At 39.6% G+C, this 16,510-nt stretch overlaps 1 protein-coding gene across 2 annotated transcripts in view; it reads right to left on the reverse strand.

The window, feature by feature from the left end:
- PPA2 (inorganic pyrophosphatase 2) overlaps nt 1-6,778 on the reverse strand; it is a 103,070-nt gene extending 96,292 nt beyond the window's left edge. Inside the window, exon 1 of one of the 2 annotated variants that reach the window (XM_003257459.3) lies at nt 6,507-6,778. In XM_003257459.3, coding sequence (XP_003257507.1) covers nt 6,507-6,663 — 157 coding nt within the window. In that variant the 5' untranslated portion in view covers nt 6,664-6,778. The remainder of the gene's footprint in view (nt 1-6,506) is intronic. The other variant, XM_012499474.2, reaches the window with a different exon arrangement.
- Nucleotides 6,779-16,510: the final 9,732 nt, after the last annotated feature.

The raw sequence follows: 16,510 nt of genomic DNA on the forward strand, positions 1-16,510 counted from the left end.
ATGGCAGGAGGACACTGATCAAAAGCAAAAGTGGCAAGCAATGAATTCAGAGAGGAGCCCAGTATTAGATGCAGTAGGACCTTACATGCTATGGTACATATTTCAAAAAATGTTTTGAGTGAAATGGAAAGCCACTGGCACTTTCAGCAGAGCTTGGACATTATCTGACTTGCCTTTTAAAAGGATGAAGGTGATTGCTGTATGGAAAGTAGACTATACAGGGCTAAGGGTGGGAGCAGGGTGAAGAATCAGGAGGTTACTACAACTGATCAAGGGAAAGATTATGGTGAAACAGAAAGTGAGAAGGGTGGAAGTGGAGAGAAGGAATTGTCTTTTGGTACATTTCAAAAAAATATGCTAATGAGTTAGCTGTGAGACAAGAGTAAAAGGTGACAAGAATGATTCCCAAGTTATGGGTTAGCAACTAAAGAGAGAAAGAAACAAGTTCAGTGGGGGTGGGGGGTCAAGAGTTCTGTTTTGTACTGTTAATCTTGAGTTGTATCTTAAACATTTAGGTAGAAATACAGAGTAGAAAGCTGGATGTGTAAATTCTGAGTTCAAGAAGAGACTGGGGCTAATGTTATAAACTGGGGAATCATAAACAGCATCTAACACTATGGGACCTGATGGGATCACCCAGAGCAACAGCAATGGTCAGCAAACTCTGGCTTATGGGCCAAATCTGTCACATGGCCTGGTTTTATTTTTGTAAATACAGTTTTATTGGAACATAACCACAGCCATACTTTTACTGTCCATGGCTGTATATTACAATGGCAGAGCTGAGTAGTTGTAACAGAGACTGAATGGTTTGCAAAACCTAAAGTATTCCTTATCTGGCCCTTTACAGAAAACTTTGCCAACCCCTGCCCTAGAGAGGCAGTATAGATAGAGAAGTGGGCTGACGATTGAGCCCTGGGCATTTCAAAGGCTAGAGTTCAGAAATATGACAAAGGTTCAGCAAGGGAGAATGTGAAGGAGAAGCATCAAAACTAAGACAAAGTGCATTCCCAGAGGAAAGCAGTTTCCTCTGGGAAAGACAAAAAAAGTGTTTCTGTGAAAGAAAGTGATAAACTGTAAAAAGTACTGCTGATCGGTCATATGAGGACTTCAAACTGACCATTAAGGTCACAGCATGGACGTGACAGATAGCCCTGACAAAAAGCAGTTTGGTAGAACAGTAGTGATGAAAGCCTAAGTTAGGTGATCCTTGGCTATTTGGTTTATATTAAAAAGACTAGAAAAAAATGACTGGGAACTCTGTGTTCCCACAGAGATGAATGGGTAGGAGGCTGGCTGTTATGCTGGGGTCCCCAAATACCAGCATGCAGAGTACTGCTGGGGCACCAACACCATCAGAGGCCCTACTTCCCTCTCAGCTCTTCATTCAACTTTTACAGTTGGAACTAGCACAACCCGCATGCGTTAGACCTGCATGGGAAACATTTGTGTACTATTTGTAATACAACTTAAACTAATCGCCCTGTGTTAAGTTCTACATCCATCTAACTCTCTATCCTATCTTATATCAACACACCCACAACCTCTCTGAGGTTCTGCAGCAGCTCGGCTTTTCCCTAAACTACGTCCCCTGAACACAGATACTTAAGCTGGGACTTCTTCCACACTGCTCCATTAATAACCATCTCTCCATTGGTTTTTTAATCTTTTATACATATTTCAAAATCTCAAGCTTTGGTGGCTCCTTCTTATCTGTTGTTTTAGGGTTACCCTTTCTTACCCTCACTTACTATCACTTTAATAGGATATTTATTATAGGGGAAAAGAGATAAATGATTGTAGTCACTGCGTCATTTTTGCCTTGGTATTCCACTGTCGTCAAAAATCAGATTGTGTGCTTAGGCATTAATTGCTAACTTCTATCAGGCCCATCAATCTACATGATATTGCCAAACAGTGGTCTGAAATTAGATTTTATTCTAGCATTTTCTAAGTTATCTATGTGATTCTTTCCCTCACAAGAGCAAGTTGTATCAGGATGAAAGTTTATTACTTACACTACAGCAAGTGAGAAAATTGAATGGAATGTGAAAACCATGCCTAATTTTATGTATCTATACCAGACAGCTAAATGTATGCCATATACCAACATACGATTACACACTACTACAAAACCACTTATAGAGATTCTTACTGGAAGCTTCAGCAATGACTAAAGCTAGCTTTGTTTTATTTTCTGATAAAAAGATTAAGAAATGTAAAGAAGCCTAAAAACTTCAATAAAAATGCTTCCTCTGTTCCACATAGATCACACAATTCCTATTTCACAGCATTGATATAGAAAACGTTTAAGGTTTTAAGGACTGAAAAATCAAATAAAATACTTTTTCTATATTCACACAAAACCCATTGTGTTCCATTATATCAGTTGAAGTTCTATGATATAGGCCAACTTTAAAAAGTTACAGAAACTCATATTTAAGACTCAAACATATTTTGTGGATTATTCACGGGAAGTTCTCTTTTAAGTCCAAAGATACAGCACTTTCAATGGCAGATTCCCCCTACTACCCAAACGACATAAAGAAAACACAGTAATTTCAACACAAGCACATGCTTACTATAAGTGACAAAGCAAATTAATTTTAAAGAACTACTTGGTTCATTTCCAGAGTAAATAAAAGCAACTTGAATTATCCACAGCACTATTTCTCTAAGCAAACCAGTTGCCTATCCCATAATAACAACATTCCTAATTATGGAAAGCATAGCTATTTCCCATCCTTTGAGAAAAGTATGAAATCTAAAATAAAATTTCAAGTTATTAACAAAACAAAACAAACAAAAACACGCAAGATATCAAAGGAATAATGCCATGCAGCATTAGGTCTTTGGCTCAATATAAGTGAGTCTAACTTCATTATGATTTCACAGTTAATTTAAAAGACTGCAAGTACCCATTAAAACTTTAAGACCTAGGAAGCCAGGCACAGTGGTGCATGCCTATAGTCCCAGCTACCCAGGAGACAGAGGTGAGAGGATTGCTTGAGCTGGGGAGGTCAAGGCTGCTGTGAGTCGGGATTGCACACTGTGCTCCAGCTTGGGCAAAAGCGTGAGACCCCATCTCTAAACAAACAAACAAACAAACCAAAAAAAATAAAAATAAAATGAACAAACAACAACAAAAAAAAACCTTCTGAAACCTATAAATTAACAGAACACTTCAAAATAATCAATTGTATCCACATCACCTTATTTTCTCCCTTCACAGAATGTAATAATAAGGATTTTAGTCTGATGTCTTAAAGTCAAAAGGGAAAAATAAATAACATTTATTAAATACCTATCATGTGTGAGACGCTGATAATTACACACACAGTCTCATTTAACTGCCACGGCAATTCTATAAAATTACTAGTGCTATCCCCATTTTATTTATGGAGAAACTGAGCTACTGGATGTCATCTGAAGGTAAGGGATGCCTCTGGTTAATTCAGTCGAGTGACTTGTCCAAGATGGTATAGTCAGGACTACAACTTAAGCGGTTTGACTATTAGTTTAGAACTGTTACAGCACAGTTGCTTCTGGAAGTTGCAGAAATCATAACCCTGATGTCACTAAGATGTTAACAAATGTTCTGAGAAATAAGTACTCTGTGGTTCAGGTTTTGGAGAAGTTATATCCGAATCTTCCAGAACTTAAATAGGCAAATTACTCTTCAAAAAAGCAATAAAATGGGAAGTGTTCTAATTTATTAAACCATGAAACCCTCTGTTTTAAAGAAAATCTAATAATATACCATGGGATGCTTGTGTTCAACTAAGCAGTCCAGAAAATGATCATCTGGTCCAATCTCCTCATTCCACGGTTTAAAAACATGAGATGCAGGGAGATGAAGTGACAGCAAGATACTAACAGGGTCAGGGCTGGCACCAAGGAGGCCTGATGATTCCCACCAGGATACTCTTTCCCCTAATCATCCTGTCTCAATGTTTCTACAAAGTTTAACATCAATTTTTAAGTATTACATCAATCATTTATTCTGATTTTACTGGATGACAGTAAAGAGAAACCATTTACAGCCATGAAGCTCGAAAATGTTCTACCTCCCAATGCACTAGTATTTCAGAGACTTGGAATATATTTGGAAATGTGGAAAACGATTACACTTTAGTAACACTGAGTAACAATTTTAGGCCAAGTAGTACTACACTCGTATTTTTCTTTGAGGTGAAACATTAGTCCACCCTAGTACTGCATACAGACACACTGTGTAAAAAATATCCAATCTGTGATCATCTTTATAAAGGGCAATTTATTCGTTGCTTTCCCCTTACCCCATTCGCCCTAGAGTGGCTTCCTTTCACTTTGTCCTACCCCTTCTAGCAGGTAGTAAACAGTCCTGGCCAGTGATGCCATCTGGCGGTTAGTTCAGAAATTGTTTAACCAACACACCTTCCAAATCAGGATCTAAACATCGGGACCCTCTCCAAAACCACATTCCCCTTTCTTCCAATTTTTGCCCATTTACCTTAGTAAAATCGGCTTTTCTTCTTTCCTGCCCTGTTTATCCAACTGAATGAAAAACGTATTTTATTTGTGGCACTCTAGTTACAGAAAAATCATGAGTGCTAAGTACATTTGCCGCTAAAGAAACAAACCAACAATAAGAGGCCAGCATACTCCCAAAAATGCCCCCATTCGACATCCTGTCTTAATAGAGACTGTTAGAATCTCCATTATTCATCCAATGCCTTCAGGGAATACCAGTGCTGAGAAGGACCTTGAGGATGATCACTTCAAGGTCAAATGCTTCATTTAAAAGCCGAAGAAACTGGCTCTGTGAGAAAGAATTGAAGTAACCACCCATCCAACAGCACACATCGAGTTAACGGCAGAGCCAAGATTATGGCCTAGGACTCCCCATTTCAAATCCCGTACTGGGTCAACTACTCTGTGCGCTCCAGGCTTTGTTTTTGCTCAGTGTATTTATTTTTCCATAATTAATTATAGTAATATTGTGAATCTCTGTACTATGCCTAACAGTGTCTAGCACACTTCATAAATATTTATTGATTATTTGGGAATCTATTAATTACTGTATTTATTGCAAATCTAGAATACTTGCAGTAGACAGGCCTTTTTTTATCTGCTTAAAAAGCGAACTGCCACTTTATGATTTTTTCTATGAGTATACCCATTAATCATCACATGGTAACCTTATAGAACACAATCCATTCAGAAATTTGAGACTAATCACCTGATTAGTCTTAACCAAAGATAGAAGAAAATATGCGGCATAGGGTGAAAACTGCAACCAATTTTGAAGACAATAGAAATTCTAGTACTAGTTGCATTATAATCACACGACTTTAGGCAAACTCTTCTTTCCCACAAAATAATCCTCGACCCTAAACTCATGTAGCATAACTGCAAATCTCTCATAAATTATAAGTATCTATAATGATTATAGGTATTAATAATAGTAATTTATATTTTAGGCCCTGTGACTAATCACTTTACACATATAATGTCATGTAATTCTTGCAGACCTATTGTACGGATGAGAAAAAACAAGCCTTAGCAACTTAAACTCGTTCGGGGTCACAGAGTTAAGACGTGAAGAACTCAAGGGCCTGCTTAGAACTGAAAGCCTCCAGAGCCAGTGCTCCGAAAAGGGGAGCGATAATGCAAGGCTCACTTTGATACTACAACTCCGAGGTTCTGCGTCAGTGGGGCGTGAAGGCAAGCGACCAAGATCGCTATTTTCAGTTACGGTTAACGTACACAGTGAAACAATGGGGTACACGGAACAATGAGTCACGAAGACCTGGGTCCTTTCTCTGAGCTGGGCAACTCAGGGACCCCCCAAGTCGCTTAGCCCTCTGGGCTTGTTCAGCTTGGGGAGGAAAACGGGCTGCTCCGGAGCCAACGAGGCTTTGGATGGTGGATCACACTCAGGGTGTAAACTTGTGCGTACCAAGTCAAGCTTCGGGGAAAGAACCTTCATCAGAGTCCCTCCAAAAAAAGAAGACGCACTGGATTAGGCATCTGCAAAGTTCCGCCTGCCTCTCCGACGTCAGGGAGCTCCCGCAGTAGGAGGTTTCTTACGCCTCTAGGCAGGCCACCGTGTGGGCGGGCTCTGCCTTACCTTCCTCACTGAGTTGTGTGAACCGGGAACCGTGGCCGGGCCGGCTAATGGCTGCGGGCCGCCGCGGGGTGGCCGCTCGCACTCTGCCTACCCCTCGGGGAGGGCGGCGGGGAGGGCGGCTGGCAGGGCACAGGGCGCTATCTACCCCCCAGCCGGCAGCCCTGCGCCTCTGCGCTCCGCTTTGGGGTCTTGATCCACCGCCTCCTCGCTGGCAGTTCTCGTGACTCGATGCGCGCTCCCGCGGGAAGGAAGGTGGCCTGGACCGCGCAGCTACCGCCAAGGTCCCCAAAAAGAGAAAGGGGAGACCGCGCGGGGCGTCCCAAGAGTCCCCCATTCCATCCCCCACCCAGGTTTATCCGGTGCGCCGCTCGGCGAACCTCCGGGAGCTACTTACTAAAGAAGAGGCGGTAATTCTGCGAGCAGGGCTGGCCGCGCTCCTCAGTGTGGTACAGGGACATAGCACGGCGCGGCCTGGTCCCTGCACTGGTCCCCAACCGCAGGCACGCAGCAGCTGGGGCACCCGTGCGCAGCATCCGCAGCAGCGCGCTCATGGCGTCAATGACGGTCCGGCTGTGCGCGCGGAGCTACCGGGGGGCCCGGCCCGGCCGCACGCCGGTGCCCCCTACCGTCCGGAGTCATCCGTCCCGCCCCGGAGCTTGGGCTGCGATCCTGGTCCCTGCCAGTGGAATCTGGGCCACCAGCCAGTTGTGCGCACTATGCCCTCAGCGAGGCCGCAGCTCAAAGACGAGTAAGACAAGACCCACCACCCCTGAAGCGCTCACTGCCACTGGTTAATTCATACATTTATTCATGCCTTAATTTATCCGGTCAAGACTTACTATCATGATTTTTTATTATAGTGATGTAATATTGAGTGATTACCCTGTGCCAGGAACTGCTCTAGACCCTGTCCAATATAGGAGATGAGCGCACATGCACGCAAAGACATCGCTACAAGACAAAATGATCAGGCCGCCACATGAAAACGTGACGTTGACACCGACTTACAGAGCAAAAAACCCTAAATAGCTTACTCAAATGCCATCTTCTCCGTGAGGCCATTTCCTAACCCAGTAGAGATTTATTCTTTATTTTATTTTTTGTTGTTGTTTTGTTTTTGAAACGGAGTCTCACATTGTTGCCTGGGCTAGAATGCAATGGCGCGATCTCGGCTCACTGCAACCTCCACCTCCTGCGTTCAAGCGATTCTCCTGCCTTAGCCTCCCGAGTAACTGGGATTACAGGCATGCGTCACGACGCCCGGCTAATTTTTGTATTTTTAGTAGAGACGGGGTTTCCCCATGTTGGTCAGACTGGTCTCGAACTCCCGACCTCTGGTGATCCACCTGCGTTGGCCTCCCAAAGTGCTGGGATTACAGGCGTGAGCCACCGTGCATTGGCCATGCGGGGTGGCACGAACCTGTAGTTCCAGCTACTTGGGAGGCTGAGGTAGGAGGATGGTTTGAGCCAATATCTGGGAGAATGGATATTGTTGAACAACCAGTAGTCTGCCACAAGTGTCATTTTATTTTTTTCTAGTCCATCTTCTTTCGGACTATCATCATCTAGGCTACTTTCCTACTGGGCACCCAGGTTCTTTCAGCATCTCCAATTATCGTGTGATCATTAAAATTGAGATACTGGTCTACCCAAGTTCCAGAAAGGATTCCTAGGAGATATTGTGACTAGCTACTTAGAGACACTCTACTAAGATTATAGATCCTAAAATGTTTTTGTCAACAGTGGTAGCTTTGTAATGTGTCAACTTGAATAGTCATAACTATAAGGCAAATGCTCCCATAAAAAGGAGAGAAAATCTCTTTTGTGCATATATCACAGAGTTGTATAATATTTTGTTTCTTTATGTTGGAAAAAGAGCTTAATTTTTCTATTAACTTTTGAAGATTAGATATTTAAATAAGACAAATTCCTATGGAGGCAGGGTTGTGGGCTAATTTCTAATGATCTATGGATATTTAAAGTATCCAGGCTGGGCATGGCGGCTCATGCCTGTAATCGTAGCACTTTGGGAGGCCGAGGTGGGAGCATCACTTGATCCCAGGAGTTTGAGACCAGCAGCCTGGGCAACATGGTAAAACCCATCTCCACAAAAAATACAAAAATTGGCCAGGCAGGGTGGCACACACCTGTAGTTCCACCTACTGGGGAGGCTGAGATAGGAGGATGGTTTGAGCCTAAGAGGCAGAGGTTGCAGTGAAGCCAAAATCATGCCATTGCACTCCAGCTTCCGCGACAGAGCCACACCCTGTTTAAAAAAAAAAAAAAGTTATCTATTGAGATAATCCAGCATAAAGTTCTGAGGTCCCTCTTGCTAATAGCTTTTCTTAACTCTGGCAACATATTTTATTAGTAACTGACAACAAGTTATATGCATCCTGATTTGAAGAAACCAACAAAGATACTAAACGTCTCTGAATATAAATGTTTACTTAAAATGAAATCTTCACACTAACTTGTTATTTTGTAAATTACATTGTAAAATGTTACCAAGTTATCATGCATTCAGAAAAGAAAACGCTGACTTTTGTTAAGTAGGTTTACATTTATTTTTAATCACTTAAATTTCCATCTTTCATTCTCTACACTTTACTGGAATATTTGAGAATCAAAATTAAAAATGCATAATATAAATGATAGGAAATAATAATAGGTATCAGGTTAGCTTTTAAAACTTTTTTAAAATACTCTGATGGTAATGTTTACTACATAATGTTTAATTATGTACTTATTCAAATTTAGACGTTTGGAGTCTAACACATTGGATTTCCATTATTGACATCTCCCATTGTCATCATGTAGCAAGTAAAAGTCTTAGTCCCAGGAGTTTACAAGTTAGAGAGTAAAGATAAATACACATAAAATCATGAAATAACATTTCCAGAGTTTATGAAATACCAAACCACCAGAGATTCATCAACAGAGAATTGAAACTGGTGGCTCAGGAAAACTATAACTAATATGTAGGAAGGACCAGAATATAAAATAAGAGATATGGTGTCCAGATATTGACAGTATCGCAGGTACCAAGTGACAAGGACCTAGGCAGTAGTTCTGGCAATAGAAATAGAAAGGAATGTTGAATTTGGAAGAAATGACCAAATTTGATATCTCGCTGGAAGTTGTGAAATGAGGATGGAAGAGTTAAAAAAATTATACATAATAAATAACCAAGAGATATGTGGTGTTATTTTCAGATATATGTTAATAAAAATGAGAGGGAAATTTTGACACTAAGATAATAAACGTAGCTTGGGACATGTTAAGTTTGAGACAATGCAGAGTTCCTGCTGGAGATGAAACTATTTTCACCACTGGAATTCTCTGAGAAGCACACTCTGAGATCGAATTTAGTATGTATGTGTAGTGTTTATTAGGTTGTACACTTGGGATCAGTATGTGAAGAGGAAGGTAGGAAAGCAAGAGAGAGCTGAGAGAGAAGTCGAGCTGTGGTGCAAGCCCAATAGCCTCGATCAACCTCATAGAATACTCTGGAGTCTAAAAGGCTAACAGTTGTCCAATGGAGAGCACAAATTGATGGACCTTTATAACCTCAATGATTGGATGGATATAAGCTGACCTGGGAAAGGACATGATTTGGACAAGGCAGCTATGGCCATTCCTGAAGAAGCTGACAGATAAATGCCATTTGCTGCCCGTACTCCCAACAGTTCAGCAAAAATTCATTAAGCCATGGCACATCACAGTGACTACCACAACTGTGAAACTGCAGTAAAGATAATAGTTGGAACTAGAGAAAAATTACATAATTAGTGAATTCGAGTTCTGTTTCTGCTTTTAGCATTGGTAAGCATAACACAAAATCTACCATGGTTATGGTTATTGTTTTTGCAATGCTAGATCATCCTAATAGAAAATAAAATGATTTTGAAATTGTGGAGTACTCATTTATGTGTTTACTTTTATAAAAGCAGTAAATGTCCCTAAAACAAATTATTATTATTACCTACAGCATGATAAATAAGCAAATTAAGAAATTTGCTAATTGCTCATCTTTGCTCGCAATAGCTAGCTTGTGGGGGGAAAGAAATAGAGCAGTATGCAATAAAAGTAATGAGAATTTTAAAACAATTTTGAATATTTTCCAATTAATCAGTTCAGAGACACACAGACTGATATTTCACTAGCCTTTGGAAGACTTTAACCACAAGGGAGACTTTAAAAATAATTTTCACGTTACCAAACATTTAAAATATTTGTCAAATTACAAGATTTCAAAAATATTTCAGAATGTTACCTAAAGTTCATGTTCATCCGATATTCATCAACCACATTTTTTTTCTGATAAATACATGTCACAGTTCTATATCATTTCTCATTTAAATACTGGCAATTATCTATTGATAAAATTATTTTCACAATACAATGAAACTACAAAAGCTTGACTAACTTTAGGCCTTAAAATGTATACAGGTGTGTGTGTGTGTGTGTGTGTATTTTTATTGCTGTAGTTAATTTATTTTTCTTAGTAAAACAATGATGCTTCAAGATGAGAAAACATGCCATAGACTGAAAGAAAATATTTGCAAAATCTTTGTCTGATAAAGGACTGTTATCAAAATATACAAAGAACTGTTAAAACTCAAGAAAAAGAAAACTACCCAGTTTAAAAAATGGGCAGAAAGCCGTCAACAGGCCATGCGCGGTGGCTCACGCTTGTAATCCCAGCACTTTGGGAGGCCGAGGCGGGAGGATCACAAGGTCAGGAGATTGAGACCACGGTGAAACCCCGTCTCTACTAAAAATACAAAAAAATCAGCCGGGCGTGGTGGCGGGCGCCTGTAGTCCCAGCTACTCGGAGAGGCTGAGGCAGGAGAATGGCGTGAACCCGGGAGGCGGAGCTTGCAGTGAGCCGAGATTGCGCCACTGCACTCCAGCCTGGGCGACAGAGCGAGACTCCGTCTCAAAACAAAAAGAAAAAAAGAAAGCCGTCAACAGCGGACTGGACAAGGAAAATATAGTACAGCTACACCATGGAATACTGTGCAGCCATAAAAAAAGAAGGAAATCATGTCCTTTGCAGCAACACAGATGGAAGCCATTATCCTAAATGAATTAATGCAGGAACAACAAAAAAACTACTGCATGTTCTCATGAGTGACAGCTAAACATTGAGTACACATGGACACAAAGAAGGGAATAACAGACATCAGCGCCTCTTTGAGAGTGGAGAGTAGGTGGGAGGGTGAGGTCCATAAACTACCTATCAGGCCCTATTTCCCAGGTGATGAAATAATCTGTACACAAATCCCCATCACACACACACACACACACACACACACACACACACAGTCTTAATTTGTGACTGCCAAAATTTGGTGCAACCAGGATGTCCTTCAGTAGGTGAATGGATAAACTATGGTACATTCAGACAATGAAATATTATTCAGCACTAAAAAGACGTGAGCTATTAAACCACGAAAAGACATGAATAAATCTTAAATTTATATTACTAAGTGAAGAAAACCAACCTAAAAGGCTACATACTGTATGACTCCAGCTGTATGACATTCTGGAAAAGGTTTAAGTGTGGAGACTGTAGAAGCATCAATGGCTTCCAGGGGTTAGAGAAGAGTGAGGGATGGATAGATGGAACCCAGGGAATTTTTAGTGTAGTGAAACTGCTCTGTATGATATTCTACTTGTGGATATATGTTATACATTTGTCCAAATCCACGGAATGCAGAACACCAAAAATGAAACCTAATGTAAACTAAGGAATTTGAGTAATAATGAGTTGTCAATGTCGGTTTGATTGTAATAAATGTACTGCTCTGGTGGAGGATGTTGATAGTAGGGGATGGTGAGGAGGTGTGTGTAGGGTAGGGAGAATAAAGGAAATCTCTGTGCCTTCTGTGCAATTTTATTGTGAACCTAAAACTGCTCTAAAAAGCCTATTTAAAAACAACAATAATAAAAACAAACTATTATAGGAAATGACTTGCATTCAGAAACTATGAACCAATATGTAGTATTGATAATTTGATAAAGTTTTCCATTTCTTTTCTCTTGCATTAACTGTATTTTCCATAAACATATTTTCTTTTCATCTAATGAAAATCATTGTTCTATTTTAACTTCCTATCTGGCTGTCAGAGTGGCATTAGTACCTTTACATGCCCCATTTATAACATGCATCTATTCTTAACCTGAATTGGCATTGCTTGAGCATCAGTACACACTGCCTTTTCTGCAGTCGTCTGAAAAATCATTAATCATTTTATGTTAAATGGAACTAGGCTCCCCTGAGGGTCTTCTATGGATGGTTTTACTCTTTCAGAGATTCTAATATACCTTTCTTTATTATTATTGCAAAAATTTTGTATAATTTTATTTTTAAGAAAATGTCCTTTCTAATTTTCATTTTGTAGACTTTAACCTGTCTCCTTCACCATCCCCACCTCTACTAACTTAATGAACAAAGCTTAAAACCTCAGAGGTCTTTTTATGAAAAGTTTCTGAACACCTAATTTGAAATATCAAAATTCTTTTTTCAACATAGGCAACTATTAAATAGCAACTAATTTTAGCTCCCAATTTCAAGGCCACTTAATATAAATAGGCTGAGTTTCTGAATGAGGCAATGGTTCACTAGTAATCATTTTCTCATGTTTCTTAGATCTCATATATTTCTGACAGATCCATACCTGTATGATAATTTAGCAGGATGTCTTTGGTGAAAGCTCTTTAAAAGACTGCTCAACTCAAATATTGGAACATAGTTCTAGGTACCTTAAATGAAGAAAATACATATTTGGTATAGTGAAAAAGAGATTTCTAATGGGCCTGATGCCTCTAACCACCTGAAAGAGAGCAAATGGTGGGTCTCAAACTCAATTTTGGTGGTTCAGGCTTAAAAATGCCTAACAGCAAACAGTGAATTTTGTTTTATTTTTGGAAGTGACATTGTTTCAGGTTATTTTCCTGACTTCCCACTATTAGAAGAGTCCCTGAGAACAAATTCATTTGTTTTAAAGCAATTCTTAATTAGCTGCTTAGAGAAAGATGCTGTGAGCTGCCAACTCCATAATTCCTTCAACAGTCAGAAGAAGCCAGGACCTAGGATGAGGCCAGGAACAAGGCTGGAGAAAGCAAATTGGAGAGCTGATGTGTTCCTGTACGTCTGTTCCTAAACCCAGAAGCCTTAAAAACTAAGACTCAGGTGACAAATTTCTTATTCTACCATTTCGCTCACCAAAAAGTGACAAGAGGACAAATATCAAGATAATTCTTTGAAGAGTTTGTGTACATCTGGAGGGAGGGAACAAAAAACTTTGTCACAGCATTTTATTTTGATTTGAAGCCAGATTGTCTGGTGGAGCTGAATGATAGGTATTTGGGGAGTGAGAGAGACTTTGAGAAAGGAACAGAAAAGCTTACAATGGATTTTAGGGAAGTTTTACTGTATATGGTAAAATGTAGCTCTTTTCTAACACTTTCTTTGAAGCCTACAGAGCCTTCAATATTACTCATTAGTGCTTTTGGAGTTAGTCTTGTGTTTTCAGGAAGATGTAATATACTGAGACTGGCCTCCACGTGGTTCAGATACATGAGGGTTACATGCACGTTTAAACAATCACCCATAAACTGTATGGGCAAATACAGAACTTGCATTTAATTTTAAGAAATAAGCATAAATCTTCAGAGAAATTTAAGATACAAGGAGTCATTGGATCAGAGGTTCTCAAGGGGTCAGTACTGCCCCCAAAGAAGCATTTTTGGAAATTGTCAGGGTGTTTCTGGTGTCACAATAATTGAGGAGCATTATTTCTATTTCGTATGTAGGGATCAGGGATGCAGCCCATCCTGTAATACTCAAAAGACAGCTCTACCCAGGAAAGAGTTGTGTGTGCACATTGCTCTTAGATGTCACATCAGAAATTTGTGTAGGTGAAAAAAGCCTGCTTTTTAAAAAAATGTATCTCAGCCTAAAAACTGTCATTTTGCAAATAAACACCAAGTTGTTTTTTGCATTGTTTTTATATGTGCATGCCATTTGAGTCACTAATACTACACACTATCAATCTGCATTTATAGCTCTCAGTTCTTGGTGGTTGTACATTGAGATGCAAATGTAAGATTGCTTTATACGTCTTTATATGTCTATTACTCTCCATCATACCTTCTTATAATTTTTGTAACAGTACTATTTCAGTTTTTAATCCTATCAATAGATTTATGTCTATTTATGTCTGAATCCTTTACTAGATTCTAATCACCAGAAGGGCAGATAAGTTTGCCATTTCTTTTTATCATTCTATATCAGTCACTATCATTCTCCCGACACAGTACATACTTAGTGACGATTAGTCAAATGAATGAAGGGTTGAGTAAAAGAGGGAGGGAAAACAAGAATCTTCTTTCTAAAAACATAATTTTTTTTTTTTTTTTTTTTGAGATAGAGTGTCGCTCTGTCTCCCAGGCTGGATGGAGTAGAGCGGCGGGATCTCTGCTCATTGCAAGCTCCGCCTCCTGGGTTCACGCCATTCTCCTGCCTCAGCCTCCCAAGTAGCTGGGACTACAGGCGCCCGCCACCACGCCTGGCTAATTTTTTGTATTTTTAGTAGAGACGGGGTTTCACCGTGTTAACCAGGATGGTCTCGATCTCCTGACCTCGTGATCCGCCCGCCTCGGCCTCCCAAAGTGCTGGGATTACAGGCATGAGTCACTGCGCCCGGCCCTAAAAACATAATTTTCAAACAGAAAAGACTTCTCAGCCAGGTGCAGTGGCTTACGCCTGTAATCCTAGCACTTTGGGATTAGCTGTCTTGGTGGTGCTTGCCTGTAGTCCCAGCTACCTAGGAGGCTGAGGCGGGAGAATCACCTGAACCCAGCAGGCAGAGATTGCAGTGAGCTGAGATCATACCATTGCACACCACCCTGGGTGACAGAGTGAGACTATGTCTCAAAAAAAAAAAAAAAAAAAAAAAGAAAAGGAAAAGGAAAAGAAAAACTTCTCAGCTGCTGAGCTCCTAACCCTTCTCATCACATGCATCATCAACCAAAATTATGAACCATTCTACATTATTTTGGGGGGCCCTGAAATTCTTTTTTGGTGTGGGCATGAGGTCTAATATAAATGAAACCTTTTCATATTTTCTTGCAATGAATTACATAAGATTTATTTTAAGGAATTGCCTTTGGAACCCACGGTTCTTTTGAATCCAATTTGAGATCCATTATTCCATGTACTTAGAATATGTACAAAAGAGAAAAAAATAGTTCTACAGTTAAACCATTTAAAAACAAAATTAATTCCCACTGCTGAAAGCCTAAAGGGGAAATCTAGAAAATGGGCAGAGAAACTGGGTTGTATCAGTAGATTTTGTTCAGGACCTATTATTACCAATTTAGTAGCTCAACCCTTGAATGGAAGTACTATATTTATAATATTACAAGGTATTTATAAGGTATCAGTTGGAGCTGAAATTTCTCATAATTATTTTAGCCTAGAAGCAGTAATACTACTTAATCAAGTAAAACATTCTGGTTTTTTATGCCATTTAACGATGCATAGTAAATCACATGTGATTCTTCTATGACAGATAAATTTTATGTCTAATTTCGTCAATATCTAGAAAGACTAAAAGCTTAAGACCAAATATATTCTTCATGTCATTTGGACTTAGTTAAAATCAACTTAATTGTATTCTTTCCTATTTCCAAGGAGTATATGGGCCTCAGGACATGAGCTTATTTTCACATAGAAAAAAATCAATCAGAAAAGAAAATCCTACATGGCAACCACTCCTTTTATTTTTCAGACAAGGGGGAATAAAATTAATTTCTCATTTTTCAACCAATTAAGTTTCTATTCTCTAGGTCAGTCTGTTTCTTGGACCATTTGTTTCATTGAAATTTGGATCAAAATTTATTTTAAAATAAGGAGGAAAAACGTTATTAGATAAGAAGTAAAGGATAGTGCTCGCTTTGGCAGCATATACTAAAATTAGAAAGAAGTAAAGGATAGATCTCTTTAATCATGATAGTCTTAAAGAGGAATCCAATGCACCAACATGGTTGCTTTTTGTTTTGTTTCGTTTGCATCACCCTGCATTATTCTCCTATTTAGCTCTGCTTAACCACTTCTGCCAAGGCATTCCTAAGGGCAAAGGAGAAAGAATGTATGCCCCTTCTGTTTGCTAGGTGTTTGTGATTCCGAGGCAGAGTTTAGGGGGTCAGTGAACCTGGATTTTATTTAAAAGATTACATTTTTATTTTCACTAACTTCTAACTAAAATGCAGCATTTATGAATGCAGGCAGCAAACCCTGTAGCAGTGTTAATATTATAGTGCCTATGATTTGTGCCTCCAACAGAAATGGCATATAATTGTTATATCACTTCCCAGATGTTGCAG

The sequence above is a fragment of the Nomascus leucogenys genome, chromosome 9 (genome assembly GCF_006542625.1).
Source record: "Nomascus leucogenys isolate Asia chromosome 9, Asia_NLE_v1, whole genome shotgun sequence".
Taxonomy (NCBI): Eukaryota; Metazoa; Chordata; class Mammalia; order Primates; family Hylobatidae; genus Nomascus; species Nomascus leucogenys.